The 17,316-nt window shown below is 44.5% G+C and overlaps 1 protein-coding gene across 2 annotated transcripts in view; it reads left to right on the top strand.

Moving 5' to 3' along the window:
* Window positions 1–17,316, top strand: part of INPP5A (inositol polyphosphate-5-phosphatase A) — a 258,020-nt gene that overhangs the window by 65,624 nt on the left and 175,080 nt on the right. For both annotated transcript variants that reach the window (XM_037399595.1, XM_037399594.1), the window contains exon 3: window positions 15,359–15,459. In XM_037399595.1, coding sequence (XP_037255492.1) covers window positions 15,359–15,459 — 101 coding nt within the window. The remainder of the gene's footprint in view (window positions 1–15,358; window positions 15,460–17,316) is intronic.

The raw sequence follows: 17,316 nt of genomic DNA, 5'->3' as shown, positions 1-17,316 counted from the left end.
CAGGGAGAATCACCTTCCTCGCCCTGCTGGCCACACTGGTTTTGGTATTTTTTATTACATTAGGTTGCTCAGAGCTCCGTCCAGCCTGACCTTGAACAGTTCTGAGGATGGGGCATCTACCACCTCTCTGGGCAACCTGTGCCAGTCTTTCACTACACTCATTGTAACAAACTTTTCTTCCTTATATCTAGTTTAAATGTACCCTCTTTTAGTTTAAAACCATTACCCCGTGTCCTGTCGCAGCAGGCCCTACTGAAAAATCTGTCCCTGTATTTCTTAAGCCCCCTTTAAGTACTGAAAGGCCGCAAAATTCCTTTATTCAGTTTTGTATTTCTATACAGAAATGGTTAAAGTAACAATACTTTGCAGTTCAGGTTTTAAAGTGAAACTATATAGGGAAAAACTGATCAGCAGTATTTATCTTTTGCTTTTTTGTAGCCAAAAACATCCTGTAATTATTTATATGCTCAGGTTTCTGGTGCAACCTTTATGTCAACATTGTAAAATACCACAGCTCACTTATTCTGACAAGATAAATGGATTTGCAAAAGTCTGAGATACAATAACCAGTCTTATATTCTTCACTACCTGTCAGCTTCACAAAAGATTCAACTGGGTTTTTTTCTTCTTCTATCTTGATTGATTACTGCTATATGTACGTGATGCTCAAACTGTGCAGGCTTTCTTAGCTAATTCTGATTTAAACCTCCGCATCTTTGGGAAAGACACTTCCTTTAAAGAAAATACAAATAATTTTTTTTTTTTTTTAGATTGCTGCATATTTTTCAGCATCACATTACTTATTTATGCATCTTTATCAAAGAGACTCCTTGCATGTTCACTTGCTTATTAAAGCAGGGTGAGCACTACGGAAATGCTTCCGAGTAGTTTCTGGAAAACAGGAAGAGAAGGGGAAAAGATTGAGCTGCTCGTATCTTAGAGTAGGAATCACTAACATGTAGCTGGACATGGTCCGTCTTTGGTCTGGTGAACACTGTGTATACAAAGTTCAAAAGAGGAAGAAAATGATTCATTAACACCCCCACGTGGCCTGTCAAGTGCAGGGTCTGGACTAGTGGAAGTGTAGTTGAAGCAGACCTGAACCCTCAGCTGCAGTGGTTTTGCTGCTCTACCCTCCCTCTCCGTGCCTCTGCCCTCCAGTCTGAGGAAGCTGTATAAAAAAGAAAAGACAGAAAGGGGGGGAAGAAAAGGTTATCAGTTTGTCTCATCGCTCGTAAGAGATGGAGTCCTTAGCAGGATTTGAGGAAGCAGCGCCATTCAGAAGCCTTGAACACTTCTTCCTCTCTCCGGGACACATAGCAGGATGGCTGTTTTCACCATGTTCACAAATGCAGTAGGAAGTAGAATAAAGCTTTATAAAAAACTCCTTAGGGAAGAAACTAATATGCTTGTACTGTAAGTAGCACAGCACCATCCTGGTGTTAGGCTGTGTAGCAACCTAGCAACTATACAGCTTCAGAATTTTTTATTTTTTTTTTTAACTCTGCACATGTTGAAAACATCTGCAAATTGAAGTTATCAGAAGTACTGGAAAATGACTCTTAATATTTCTTCGTAAACTTGAAACCCAGATAAACCACAGACCACAATTTTTTTTCCATTCTTCTGAGGAATTCAATTTGCATACGTAGTTGTGTCAATACAGATTGCATAACTTCTGAGGATGAAGTCCTTTTGTAAGCAGTGAAAATAATCGCCACAAAAAAGGAAGTGCAATTACATGCTTCTACAGTGTTGCTAGAAATCAAGCCCATAATGGAAAGATGTCTTTGAATTTATATCAAAGAAGGTATCAGTGAAGGAGCATTTTGGGGGCTTGTTTTTAAGTTCCAATAAATTAAAATAAGGGATTTTAATTGCTGGGATGGGTAAATGGAAGTGACTTATGTATATACTGTATGCATTTCTGAGAATGTGGTAGTAGCATATGGAGGACTAAAATAACATTCAAATGTCACATACTAAAGTTTTTAAAGTTTTGCCATTGATCTATAAATAGCTTACATTATTAACATGAAAAATATGAAGATCTAATGCAATTAAATTAAACACTTTGCCAAAGAAATACAACCAGGAAAAATGTATTTTAAATAAACTTTCAGGGATGTTTTTAAAGACAGTTTAAATGCAATGAAGCAGGGTGTAAAGCAGCATGCTACTTAATTGCTTTTGTTGAAAACACAGTTGATACAGCTGAGAGATGTTGCGTTGTCTGATCTGTTGCCCTTGGATACATCGGTCTCTCTGGTCTTGTAAAAGTGGAGCCTGCATTTTGGCTGACAACTCACTTGGCAGTTTAAAACTGATATAGCTATCAAATACTGGGTGACATTCTACCAGCTCACTATTATGTACTGCTTTTCCCCCAAGGAAGAGTAAAGGAAAATGAAGGAGTACAACTGTACTCAATTCCAGATATTTATAGGTATTAGCTTTTGGTGTGCTTTCCAGAGGAGGTGGTGGTGGAACCTTTCCCATGCCTGTCATGTAGCACTGGGATAGTCAGCGTTGCTGGCAACAGGCTCCAAGGAGGAAAAGTGGCCTGGATCTCAGAAACTTGCTTGTTTCCCATCGCTATATCTATAGTGAGGCTTTTCCTCCTCACCACTCTGCTTTTTCTATTTGATCTGATGGGTGAATACATGGCATTCATTCTGGGGCTTTTTAACACTTTTCCTTATGATATAAGCCCTAGGTATTGTATTCTCATGTGTAGATAAACAAGAAGGCTTAAAGCCAGACAGCTTTTGCAAAAAAGTAGTAGTAGAAAAAGGAAGTTGGTATCTCTGGTAGTGTTCTAGTAGTAAGATGCTTTAGGAACAAGAAAAGGCTTCTGAAAAATCCATCTACCTGTTTGTGAATGCCTAACAAACTGATCAAAGCACATCATCTAATTAAAACACAGTATCTTCAAAAGTATTCACCTAAGGATTGAGTACCATGTGGCTTCTCTTCTGTGGATTACAATGTTAACTTTAAAGCTAGCATATTTTTAAAGTATCTATAAAGCAAGGCAAAGCAAAAAGAAACAAATGTCAGCTCTCTTCCTGTGTTCCTCCTCTTCCTGGCGCTCAGTCCCTGCCCAGAGGCACTGCGTGAGGAGTACGTGTGGTCCTCTGGCAACGTGAAGGAGAGGGTTACCCTCCCTGAGCCTCCTGCCTCTGTTTTGGTGTAGGCCAAGCTGATTGTTTGAAGGTGTAGGTTTTTCTGATTGTCAGGTACTGAGAGTCTTCAGAAGGAGCACAGAGTATCTGAATTTGTGATTTGTGTGCTCTGGCTCTGACATTCCTCAAATGTGTGTTCTTAGCTTTCCTCTGTGAGACCAGAAAAGTACTGTCCTTCAGAAGTTTGTTTAATTCCTTTCCAAGAGCTGAGCTTCAGGAACTTGCTATCTTGAAATATGGCAATTTGAGAATTGGCCCAGCGGATATTTTTTTTTTCTTCTATGGTTATCATCAAATTTGCATCTTACTGTCTCTTGACTTAGCATCATTGAATCATTTTCTTAATTTTTAAACATGAAATATCTGTCCTTGATCTGTAGTGTTTTGAAAAGCAACATACTTAGCTGCTGGTCAGGGGGGTTCCATCCTGTGCCAGTTCCCAGCCCTTCTCAGCTGTCTCTGTCCCTGCACCACCCCTGCTCCTGCTGTCCCTTTCGGAACCCACCTGGGCATGTGGTCTGGGGTCTGAAAAGGTGCAGACGGGCAGATGTGCCCATTCTGCTGCTGCCAGGGGCTGGTGGGACCATGGGAAGCTGAACCTGGAGCTGGCACCTCCTCGGGGGCTTAATTTAGGACAGCAAAGCCTTGAAAATTCAAGGACCTCCTGTGTGCTGGAGAGCCCTGCCCTTTTTTGGAATGAGAAGTTGTTAATGGAATGAGAAGTTGTTAGTGAGGCTGACAAAGGCCACATGGTGATTTTCTGCAGCTCTGCCTTATCTCTGGAGCGGAGAAGGTACACCAATGCTCTGCTTTTTACCTTGAGAAGTGAAGAAGGAGCACTCAATGAAATGGCTGCCATCAGAGTAGTCATTTTAGTTGTTAACTTGGAGTTGGAAGGGATGGCAAGCAGTTATGCTTGCTTGCTATTTAAAACGTGCTTTGATTTGGGGGTGGGGGCTAGGCTAGGACTTCCAATAGCAGATGAAATTACTGCTTCATTTCTTTGTTCATTGTTACAGTCTCCTTTGTGCAAGGAGGCCATTCAGGTTATGGAAATTATTAAATACCCACCAGTAGTTGGAGAGGTTAGACACCTACTTTCCTGCATGCGGTGCTGCTGCCGTAGATGGCTGTATAGCCGTGCGTGACACAGATCTGTCTGTATGAAGTGGAGCGCAAGGACTGTAAGCCCGTGCCCAGTGAAGCTGCGCGCACGTGCCAGGTGTCCTGTGGCGTAGTTGAAGCGCTGAGGAGGAGCTGTCTTGGCTGGGTGAGTTACACACCAGTGCCACTGCTGCAGGGGGCAGCCTGGGCCTGGCCTGAGCTGTCCCCAGCGCCACTGTGTCACCAGAGCTTTACTTGGGTGAGCAAGTGCTTTGACTGCGGGATAGTGGAAACCCATGCAGAATGGTGGCACGGTGGGGCCTTGGGCACCTTTGCAGGATTTTCTGTGCTTTGCTTTCAGTACACAGTTTGTTTTTCCAATTGCTGTCCCAATAAAGAGGAGATTGGTATCTGTGTGTGGTCTGCAAACAAGTTGCATGTAGAATTAAAACATTAAAGCCTTTTGATAGGTGCATTTAAGCTCTCTTTGTTCTAAGTTTGATGATTCTTTCTGAGCTTTACTCTCAAAGTCCCTTCCCAGTTGTCAGTCACAGCTCATTTTGTTGCAAACATCTTTGCTTGCAAGAAGGCACGCTTGTGCTTGAAAAGGCAGTCCTGTGTCACCGTGAAATCTTAGGTGGTGTCTGTGACTTCAAACCTAAAAATAGGTCAGCTACTTTTGAATATGGTCGAAAGAAAAGGGCGATTTAGAACAACTTTTAGTGTATATGGGTAGAACTTATGTTAAAATAGGAAGCACAATTTTGGGGATGGACTACAGTCACAGACTTAATGTAATTGATGTCTGATTTGCAACAGTCAGGCTATCAGTGAATGTGTTAGTGCAACTAATTCCCTTAATACCATTAACACCCTACCTGTATAATTACTAAACAATTCACTGTTCTTCCAGGGTATTTGACTTTTTTAGTAGTTTTCATAAAATCCTTTAGTATTCATTAAACAATTTGATCATAACCATCAAGAAGCTTGATAATCTCCTTGGCAGCATAGTCAGTTATTTTAAATGCTGTAGATTTGCAGACTGTGTTTTGTTTTAGACCCTAGTAAAAAGATGACACCTTTTCAATCTATGTAATGTATGAAGCTGACAGCATTTGTTCAACTGAATGCTTTTGGCAGCCCCTGTAACTGGCTGGTCAGAATAGGCTCTAGGCCACCAAAATTTTTCAAGGGCATGGGAATAATGTCTAAATGGTTTTACAAGAAACTACTTGGGGTTTTTTTTCTCCTTAGCTTCTGTTCTGCCTTCTTTTTTTTAACAGTGGTTGGAAGATGAATGACCCCTGAAGACAGGGAATACTGTAATGATGTAAAATATCTGAGAAAAGATACCCAGCCTACTGGGCGTCACCTTTAGGGAAGGAGGAGAACAAACAACAAGCAGTTACTTTGCTAAAAAGTACTTAAATAGCATGCAAAGGTTATTAAGCGGAGAACATGGTTTGCCTGTCAGGAGTGTCTTTGGGGAGGTTGACTTCTTCTGTTCATGCAGTGAACAGTGGCCCCCTCAGAGGTGTCAGCTATTCACTTCTAGCTCTCGGGCAGCAACAGTTGTGACCTGGGCTTGCATTGGTCCTGTGGGCACAGAGCAAAAAGGCACAATGTTGTCAGTGTGTTCTGGAACAGCTTAGCACATTGCGTGCTTTGGCTGGTTTCAGCTGGAGAAATGTGTAAGCATTCTGTAAAGGTGAGTGGGATCGTTACCACTGTTGCACAGCGGCGTGTGTCCTGAGGCAGCTGTGCCAGCCTGGCTTTGCTAAGCCAGTGCTATGTGACCCCTATGTGCAGCAAATTCTGCCTGTGGCTAGGAAACTTGTCCACCTCCTGTGGTGTCATTGTCCCTGTCATCAGCCTGAGCACTGCAGAAGGAACTAGGCAGTTCAGTGCTGTCTTGTTCTTTGCACTCCTGCACATCATCCTCCACGCCATGCTGTGCAACTTCCAGCAGCAAAATCTGCACACTTGTTAGAAGTGGAAGCAGACGTTATAGGGGAAGGACGTTGCAAAATCCCAGGGTTTGCAGAGTTTGCTCTAGTTTCTAGTGTTTAAAGGAAAAAATCGTATTTGCAGCTTGAAAACAATCCACTGGAATCAAGATAAAAGAAATAAGTCTTGTAAGCAAGACTTGATAATCAGAAACCACAGTGAACATGGGGGTGAGGGAGGGAAGCTTTTCATAGGGAGGCAGGATTCACTGAAGTCCCGGTGCCAGTTATTATGCCTCATCTCTTAACTGTGAATAGTTACTTGGTACTTAACTGTGAATAGTAACTTGGGTCTTAAAATATGTTAGTTTAGGCTCCCATCCTCTTTTTCAGTAAAAATTTTCTTACCCCAAAAACATACCTTGGAAACAAGGAAGGAAAGAGGCTGTCTGGGGGAGAGTGGAAACAGATTGTGAGAATAGTTGTTTGGAGCATTTTGCATGTGATGGGTAAGAGTTTAGTGCTTAACAAGAAATTGGATGATTTGATGAACTAGATGTTACGCAAATTAGAGAGTATTCACAGAATATGCAAAGCAGATTGTTGTCCCACTTGTATAAAGTGCCCAGGCTCGCAGCCTTAATGTCAGATCAAAGGAAAAATATATGGGCAAACAAGAAGTTTCAAGAGCATCCAAGAAGCTATTTGCAAGGGAGGGCTGTAGGGGCACATAGAAAGGACTTCTGTTGATTGATTTATTTAATTAGGGTTTTTTTTTCTTTTCACCTCCTCCTTCTCCACTCCTTGTACTTCTCAGCTGCACTGGGCCTAGAGTCTGGAGTGGGAGGAGTTCAGGAGCTGGAGCTATTGAAAATCTTTACTAATTTTAGTAATGATCTTCCTGTAGCATTCATGGCAGATGGTCATTTTAGGTGAAAAAGTGGAGGCAGAGGTGGTTGGTTTTTTTCCCCCTAATGCAGTTTTCCATGTTGCTTAATGTGTTTGACAGTATTTAGAGCCTATATCTGTAGTAATACAGAAGTTAAAAGTTTACATAAAAGTTAAAGGTCATGTTGGTATTGCTGCATGGAAACTTTGTGTGTTACCCTTTTTAAAGAAAGAAGAAAGAAAGAAAGAAAAGGAAAAAAAAAAACCCCAAACCCAGAAAGGAACATCACCCAAAAAAACCCCACAACCACTCAGAAAGGTGGTGGTTTAATTATTTTAGTGGACTTAGTCCTGTTTGACTAGAAAGTATGACTAACCCAAACGCTGTGTTACAGACACCAGCAAACCTTGCCAGTTTAGATTTTGGGCCTTTTTCCGTTGGTGCATTTCCCTCAGGTGGGTTTGTTTGGGTTTTTTTTGTTTGTTTCTTTGAAGCTGTAGCCTGACAACAAGGTAGTGATGCCTGCCAGCGCGGTGTGAGGTGGGCAGGGAGGAACTGAAGCCCCCGCAGCTGCTCGCCAGGGGAAGGCGCGGGCATGGCTGGCGGCCCCGGGGCTGTGCCCGTGCTGGGTGCCCACACTGGGTGCCTGGCAGCCGGTAGCCAGCCCGGCCCTGACATCACAGAAACTTGTGGCATCCTGCGCCTGCCACGAGCAGAAAATGGGTCTCTGGCACTTGCCACCTCCCTCTGCTCCACGGAGGAGAGACCTCTGTGGTGCTGGGTGAGCAGCCCGCCTGCTGAAGCAGGGTGGTGGTGGTGGCTCCCCAGACCCCACTCCCTACTGCCTGTGCCACCCCTGTCAAGATGCTGTAGGTGCCATGTCCTCGGGGAGCGGGGCCATGGCGAATGGCTGTTCAGGGAAGTTTATTCACGGCTTTTATTTTGCAGTGTACACCCCAAGTAAATGCCTCTGGTGTACTAGTTTGTGTAGGTTCTTTTTTTGATAGTGTGTATTAATGCATAAACATAACCTGTACTTGGAAGCATGTTTTTCCCTTACTCTCAACTTTTCTTACTGTTTTCTGTCTCATATGCTTTGTTAGAAAAAGACAACAAACCAAAACAAAAAATGCACCCGCCCCCCACCACGCATGCCCCACCACCCCACATACACACCAAAAAACCCTATCTGCTTAAGCTGACAATTTCTCATGTATGTGCTTCATCTGACTTTTTGGGGGAACCTCCAGGATATAATGCTTTCTACTTCTCTAAACGAGACTTAAAATACTCATGTCTGAGTTTGAAAAAATAAGTGTATGTACATTCTGGTAGTATGTTTTTTTACAATGCTGTGTCAACTGCAGGCTTCAGAGTAGCAATGGTTCTGGTTTGGGCACATTTAAAGGGCTCTGTTTTGCCTGTCCTTCAAAGGCGGCTGGGGTGGAGAGGCATGCATGAGCAGACCGAGGAGCTCCCCCTGGGAGAGACCAGCCAGGCTGGGGAAGGAGGGGTATCAGAATGGGATGCAGACTGCAGACAGCGATGGGATCTCTAAACAGGGAGGAAGATGCTGGGCACTAGAGTGTGGGTATCCTAGAGCTGGGAGGACTCCCGACCTGTGGCAGAGCCCTGCCGTGAGTGCAGGTCTGGGAGTACCTTGGGGCAGAGTAATAGGGGAGGGTGTAAAGCTGCTTATCTGGCTGATGATAAATTGTTCCTATGTTACTTTGTAAGGGCTTAGGAAAAATCCCTTTATTAAGGAATTACTTTAAAATGACTCTATGGTATCCTTACCAGTAAAGAGCTCCAAATGCCAGTTGTGGAGTCACCTCTGCTGTGCATAGCTGACAAGTAATTGCAAGTCAGTCTCTTCCTGTACTTAGTTTACTGCATACCAGTACCTTAAAATTTAAGTAGCAATTGCTAGATAATGACTTTCCTGGCTGTGGTCATGCTGTGGTATGGTAATGAACTGGAGGTGATATTCAGCTGTGGATGCTCAAAGGTGCATTGAGGCCATGCAGCAGTGACCCATTCACCCAGGCTTTTCTGTCTTTCAACAATGACTTTATGCCCCCGGAGCACAGTTCTGACTTGCAGGCACAGCGGGAGCACTTCTCCCCTCTGTAGGTTGGATGCTAGGGGATGCTTTGCTTGTGAGATGAAGGCTGTTAGTAACGGTTCCCCTGGAGAGCCCTGGGTGCATCCTTGCCCAGCGCTGTCCTGCTGTGGGGCGAGGGCAGGTCCACACTGGCCACAGCAGTGGCAAATCCCCTTCCCCTCCCCTCACTGTCCCCCTGTGGTCCTCTGCCTCACGTGCTTCGCTGATCTCTGCTGCTCAACCAGTGAGGCAGATGGGTTGCTACCAAACCTCTGTTGTAAAGTCTTGGAACAACTCGGATCAAGTCTGTTGGGTTGTTCACATAGACAGACTATAGATAACATCACTAAATTTTCCTAGATAGGGGGACTTAACTCAGGTTCCACAGGCAACCTTATTTTCAGCATTTCTTAATTATAGAACACTTTAAGATTTTAATAATGTTCCTGTGTCATGGCTGAACGGTAACATCAGGCGTTTCACGTCAATAGAAGACAACCCTGTCTCAGCGACAAGGAATTTCAGAATGTTTCAACCAGAAAACCCCACTATGGCTGTCATCAGACTCTTGTATCACATAACAAGAGCTAGGAGTTGGATTTGTCAGCTGTCACATACAGAAATACAAGGAGCAGGCTTATCTGAATGGCTGCTGCTTGCTTATGCTCTTGTATAAATATTTGTTCTTTTTTTTCCTTCTTCAGACTTACAGAAATTTCAAATACTTGGAGTGCATTAGGACCACAAATGCTAAATTGACTTGTACATATTGCACACTTCATAAGCAAACTAAAGCTCATATTTTGATATTTTGACTATATTTTTTTAAAATAAAAAAAAAAGTAATCCTGGATATGGGAGATCAAGGCTCTAGTTCCTCTTCTACCTTGCTTGGATCGAGGTCTAAAGATGATGCCTTCGCTCCTGTGCACGCATTACCCTCTGAGAGCCTCATCCCACCGTTGCAGAGCTGGGTGGCTGTGTAGCGTGGGGCAGGGCCCTCCCAGCTCCTGCCACAGCTCCAGCAGACCTTCACCTGCTCTGCCCTGCATCACGCCGGGCTTGGGGCACCCCGGCTGCAAGGGTGCCCTGCTCCACCCTGTCCCCTTACCTGCCCCCTGTCCAAATAGACAAAGTCCTGTAGGAATGGAAAGAGGTGAACTTTGTATCTTTCACCAGTTTTACTTTACTGAACTATGTTGGAGCATCTTGCTCAATTACCCATATCCCCAAATCCACCACCTAATCATAGCTTCCTTTACACTATTTTTTGTGTATCCAGAAATAGAGAATAAGGCCCAACTTGGTAAAAACATTGTGCTACTGTAGATGCAAATTCAGTGTTTATGTGATCTTGTATATGATCTTTAACCTCTGGCAACTGTGAGTTTTCAGCTCTGAAGCATTCATTACTCAATATTAGGTACTGCTTGTTCTTTTATAACAGTAGAAAACTAGTAAAACTTAATGAAGCGGAGCCAATTTGCTCTTAGTTGGAGGGGATTTATTATATGAAAGGATGTAACTAATATTCAGGTATGTTTTTTTGGTTTAACCTGCAAGGAATGCCATGAAGGCCTTTCCATTGCTTATTAAGCTAGTGCTGTTTACTCATTAAAAAATGGCATATATTTTGATTTTGGTTGGTTTGGGGGTTTTTTTATGTTGTGGGGTTTTTGTGGGGTTTTTGGGGGGGTTTTTTGTTTGTTTTTTTTAATACCTGCTGTGATTTCGAGCTCAAGGATCTGAATGTCAACAGAAAACCTGTGTCCTGCATCTTGGTTCAGAGTCTGACATATTTTCTGCTGCTGTAGCACAGTAAAGTTGTTCTCCAGTGTTTTCTCAAGGCAGGGCTCCACATTCAAGGTTCCCTGTTACTCATCATCCATGAATGTGAGATGGCTGATGCCTAGATCTTATTTGAAACAATTTATTTTACTTTTTTCTTATCAGTTTTAGTTTTATTGGCTGTGTAAGAAGATATCTTAATGAAGCAAACTGTTGTAACCGTTAAAATTAATAACACAGTGTGCCAGCATGTGTTTTTTGCAGTATTCGCAATAGGCAGTCACTGGATGTGTTGCTCTGAAAGAGTAAGACTTGGATACATTTGCTTTACAAGATTAAATAGTTACAACTGTTTTCTAATTATGGTAATTTCATAGCGCTATCCAAGTAGATAAGATCAGGACTTGGAAGCCAAAACTGATTTGGAGCAATAAAGTACATGGAGAGTTGGGACTGCATGTTGTTTGGGGACCACAAATGACCCTTGTTATAAAGTTCGATTTCACAGGGTGTGTTTGGTTAATATTTATGTCCAAGATAGTGAAGAAAATGAACCAACCAGTTAAACTTCATAAAGATGCTTGATTATTAGTTCATTGCTGGTGGATTCTGTGATTGCAGGCTGCTCTCAGGTCGTCCCTTAAGGCAGTGCCTTAGGAAGAAAGGAGCATCTGTACAGGGACACTTGTTTCCATTCTGCCATGTCGTTCCCATGCTGTGACTGTGGGCAGAGCCTCCCCTGTGCCACGGGCCAGGTGACATGTACCACAGCTGGTGCTGCATGCCCCTGTCAGCTGGAGCACCCAGGGAGCCCACTCGGGTGCCCATCTTGCTGCCTGCAGGTCGTTAAAGTTGAATGCTGTTGCACATAGAAGAAGTTCATCTTGGACTTTGGTTTTCATGGCTTAGCATGGCTCTGAAGTTTCTGTTTAACAGTTCTTCTGAAAATTAAAGTAGGCATTCTAGACTTTTTGGAAATTGGAACATCTTTCCTGAATGTTGATAGTTGTAGCCAAAAACTGCTTTTTGTATGTTGAAAACCAGTTTAGATACAAGACCTGTTCAGTGCTGTGTTTGGTGTTGGACAAATTATTTAAGAAAAACTCTCTCAACAAAGCTTTCTCTTAATTGCTTGTAAATCTATAAAATCAGCTAGTATTAGTGTAAGCTTTCATAGTAATATCAGTGTCCTGGTTTCAGCTGGGTTGGACTGAATGACCTTCTTAGGAGCTAGCACAGTGCTGTGTTTTGGCTTTGATGTGAGACTTTTCAGTTCCTCAGGCCTTGTTAGCAAAAAGGCTGGAGGGGCACAAGGAACGGGGAGGGGGCCCAGCCAGGCCAGCTGACCCAAACTGGCCGAAGAGGTGTTCCATCCCATGGGACGCCGTGCCTGGTATATCTACCCGGGGGATGGCCAAGGGGGCAGGTCGGTGCTCAGGGACTGGCTGGGCATGGGCTGGTGTGGTGAGCAGTTGCATCGTGCACGACGTGTGCCTTTCTTCCTTTCCCTCTGGATTTTATTCTTTCCTTTCCCCTTTTCATTATAACTGTTATTGTCGTCATAGTTATTACTGTTCTTTTTTTATTCTATTTCAATTATTAAATTGTTCTTATCTCGACCCTTGAGTTTTGCATTCCTTTCCAACTCTCCTCCCCCATCCCTCTGGGTGAGAAGGAGTGAGCAAGCGGCTGCGTGGGGCTTAGTTACCAGCTGGGATTAAACCACAACAATCAAATATATATCAAAGGAGAAGTCTGTGCATGTTCCAGTTGGGTATAATTTCTTGGGTTCCAGGTTTTTTGTTGTTTGGTGGGGTTTTTTTTGCCATCTTGTTCTGTAGTCCACTTTGTTTTTTCTCTCTTCTCCCCCTACCTTCAGTTGAATTTTACATTGGGTCCGGCTCTAGCTCATCCTCAGTCCTCGCTGATTATGGCCTGTTTTTAAAGCAAAATTGCTACACAGCATAGTTAGGCAGAAACTGGCATTAATGAGCGAACTAAAGCGCACAAAGATCCACAAGCATGTATGTGCGAGGGAATATTTACTTTTTTCCTTTAGATAGTAACACTTGTCAGTAGCTTACCTCAAAATGCTTCACTGAGCAGGTTGGTGTCAAGATTTGTTTCGATGATGGGGAAGACGAGGTACAGACAAGGAAGTGACTTGGCTGAAATCACTCAGAAACCAGCAGCCGTTGTCTCCTTTTTGCAAGTCTAATCTAGCTTAGATTAGAAATGCTAGACTTCACTGAATTTTCTGTGTTGTATGAATAGTAGCATGCTGTATTCCCCTTGGTCTAGTATTCATAAACTGTAGCCAGGCTTCCCCATGGTCCAGTTGGGGCTGGGCTCACCAGCTGTTCGACTGCCCGCTCCCCAGCTGCTGGACCTGGGCTCGCCGCTGCTGCCCCAGCCCTGGGTGCACACCGATGAACAGCACCTGCCTTGCGGCCCGGGATGCCTGCTCCAGGCTCTGATGGAGAGCGGTGTCCGTGGGGCATCCCAGAGAAGTGATGTGTGGCCAGCCGGGGATATGACCTTACTGTCGACTCACCTGCTTGCATCCAGTGGCGCACAGGGCACGTGCTGCGGGGGGGGTCCTTCCAGCAGAGACAAGCGGTGCCATGTGCCGGTGCTCCTGGGTGGCGGAGGGACCTGCTGCCGGTCCCTTCTGCTGCACTCCCCTGAGCTGTCCCGCTATGCTGCCGTCACAAGAAGGGATGCATTGCTGTTGCCTTTTGCTCAATGGAAAGCGGCTGCATTTCAGATTTTGCTACTCTTTAATTCATTGCCTTTGAGCTTGATTTTCTAATGGCGTTTTTTGCATGGTCAGGAATGAGGAATTTTGCATTCTGTCATCAGATCAAATGACAATTTCTCTCTACCCTGGCTTAAAAGAAATATTTTTTAAAGACCTTTTAACAGTAATGTTAGTCGTTATTAATTTACATAATTAAAGGCATGTGACTGCAAAGGTTTATTGTGTCTTATCCCTTTCTAGAGTTGCAGGGTACCAGCAGCAAAAAAAATTAGTACAAAAGGAGAGCTATCTCTGTTATTTTTTCCAGTTATTCTTCACTGCAGTATGGTGAAGTTAGGACTCTTTCTGGCAATCGTGCCAATCTCCTGCACATCTCTGCCTGCCACCCATCCCCGGTACAGGAGTGGGGGAGGATGCTGTGTCCCGGGTGTGGTAGAGAGCCCCGGACCTGCTGGCACCAAAGCCTACAGGGAGAGGAGTTAGTTTATTATTCTGCTCAAAGCAGCTCGTGGAAACCAGGCCATTATTCCTCTGAATGGCTGCACGGACAATGTGGCTTCTGTGCTGGGTGGGACTGCCGAATGCCAGCAAGTCAAAAATAACAGTGAATCGTATTTCAGATTTTTAACATGTTATTTACCCTGTATGCTAGCAGCAGCAGCACATATTGATTATTTCAGACTGTGTTGCCCTTTCAGAAAAAATTAAAATAATTCTGTAGCTTGTGTCCATTAATTCACAAATTGATAAGACATGAAATACAAGTTGTAGAGACTTAATACCCACACAGACATTTTTACATGTGTTGTTTGCAATGCTGAATATAGTTAATGCAGAGAAAATGTATTAGGAGAAAGTAACACTGAATATGTGTTTAAAGCAGCAACAAATTTATAAATACTATATATTTAATTTGGTGCTATGTGCCAGTTTTTTAGTATGATAATTGCATCCTAGTGCTGACTGTTTAGTATTTAAGATACTTGCTTTTTACAAGACTTAACACTTGAAATAGCATGATGGATTTATGTGCCTCCTGTATTAGATAATTTGTATGTATACCATAATGTGTGTGTTATTTAGATACTTTTGTAAATAAGATACTCCATAAATAAAAATATCAAATGTGACAGCTAATCAGTATTCTGTCATGAGCTAATATGAGATATTTTATAGAAGTGGAAAAAAACCCACTTAACATTAATTCAGGTGTTTGAACTCTCCCAGTTCCCAGACAAGATGTTTTGATCACGTCAGTGGTGTTAGGTCCTCTTAGAGATGAGTTGGAAGAGGTTATATATTTGCTTTAAATGCCTAGGAACTAATTCCTACTTCAAAAGAGAAAACACTAGCTAAAAATATTTGAGATAATTACTGTGTATTATGAGTCCTTTATGTGCATCACAGATGATGCTCCCCTTATTGCGTATTACACTTCTGCCAGCTGCTTCTCAGGTAACAGCTGATTACCCTCCTTTCAGAAATAACACATCTGGATTTGTGTCATTTATGTTATATAGTTATAGGTAATAGTTATGGATACAACTTTGTTAATACTTGTTTATCTGTTTGTTTCAGGTTGTACATGCACACAAGCCCCACTTCATGGCTTTACACTGTCAAGAATTTGGAGGAAAAAACTATGAAGCTTCCATGTCTCATGTGGACAAGTTTGTTAAGTAAGTGTGGTGGGTTGACTGTGGCTGGACACTGGGTACCTGCTAAAGCTGCTCTGTCACTCCACTCCTCAGGTGGGCAGGGGAGAGAAACACAGGCAAAACAGTCTCAGCTTGGGGGAATTAAGTTTTAATTTATTGCCAATCAAATCAGAGTAGGGTAATGAGATATACACCAAATCTCAAAACACATTCCCTCCCAGCCCTCCTTTTTTCCTGGCCTCAACTTTACTCCTGATTTCTCTCCCTCCTCCCCCTGAGCGGTGCAGGAGGATGGGAAACAGAGGTTGTGATCAGCTCATTGCATGGTGTCTCTGCTGCTCCTTCCTCCTCAGGGGCAGGGCTCCTCACACCCTTCCCCTGCTCCAGCATGGGGTCCTTCCCATGGGATACAGTCCTCCATGAACTTCTCTAATATGAGTCCTTCTCACAGGCTGCAGTTCTTCATGAACTGCTCCAAAATGGGTCCCTCCTGCGGGGTGCAGCCCCTCAGGCACAGCCAGCTCCAGCACAGGTCCCCTGCGAGGATGCGAGTCTTGCCTGCCGGCCTGCCCCAGCCCGGGCTCCTCTCCCCACAGGGCCACAGGCCCTGCCAGGAGCTGCTCCAACACGGGCTGCCTGCGGGGTCACAGCCCCCTTTGGGCATCCCCCTGCTCCGGTGTGGACTTCCATGGGCTGAGTGGCACAGTGTGCCTCACCATGGGCTTCACCTCAGGCTGCCAGGGAATGTCTGCTCCGGTGCCTGGAGCACCTCCTGCCCTGAGCTGGGTATCTGCAGACGTATTCCCATCCCTCTGCCCCACTGCAGCTGCTATTGTGCAGCAACTTTTCTGCCTTCTTAAACAGGCTATCCCAGGGGCACTACCACCGTGGCTGATGGGCTCGGCCTTGGCCAGCAGCAGGTTTATCTCAGAGCTGGCGCTGGCTCCATCAAACACAGGGGAAGCTTCTGGCAGCTTCTCACAGAAGCCACCCCCATACCCTCCCCTGCTACCAAAACCTTGCCACAGCAAACCCAATCCAGTAAGTAACTGGAAAATTGTAGTACATAACGTGGTATATAATTCTAAGCAGAAGTCATTAGATGTGTAAAGTGGATAAGCTTCAAAATACTTTTCAACTTCAGCATGTCATATGACCTTGCAGAAGGAAGTGACTAGGCAAACGCTGTATCTTTGCATTTTTTAAGAAATTGGAAAGAGTAATTAAAGTCTTCTCTGGCCATGTACTAGCAAGGTAATCCTGCAAGATATGGAACATAGGTCTCTCTTCCCTGTCATCTCCGAGATGAAGCTTATTTTGTCTGATAATCCAACAGTTTCGTGTTTGGAAAGTGTGTTCAGGCGCTGAACTGGGTGTGAGGCCGTGCTCGTGGTAGGTGCATCCAGGGCCTGTGGCCGCAGTGATGGTTTTGATGGCAGGTGCCGCAGGGGCATGTGGGACAGCGATGCCTGTGAGCGCAGTGCACATCTCCATAACAAAAACGTCCACTGGAAGTCAGGGTCGAGAGATGAGCTTCAACTTGACCGTTTGTTCAGGAGGGATCCTGCCAGAGCCACCAGCACATCTAATGCGCAGAGTCTGAAGAAGCGAGAAACACGGTTATTTCTGCACGGTGGCCGAGCCTCGGGGCAGGAGCAGCGGTGGGTTCGCTCCCGGCGGCTGCGGAGCCGCTGCAGGGCAGGGGCAGCCGTTCCCTCGGAGCACACTGCGGCCGGGAGGGCTTCTCAAACACACACACGAGAAAAGAGAATCGCTGCTGCTTGCCCAGCAGTTTCTCCGGGCGGGAGGCGGCCGGGCTGAGGCCTGAGTCTGCGGGGCCGAGCAGCCCGCCGGCCCGGGCAGCGGCACCGGCACCGC

Source organism: Falco rusticolus, chromosome 9, assembly GCF_015220075.1.
Source record: "Falco rusticolus isolate bFalRus1 chromosome 9, bFalRus1.pri, whole genome shotgun sequence".
Classification (NCBI taxonomy): Eukaryota; Metazoa; Chordata; class Aves; order Falconiformes; family Falconidae; genus Falco; species Falco rusticolus.
Note: the sequence above shows the minus strand (reverse complement) of the source record. Positions and strands in the feature narration are given on the sequence as shown.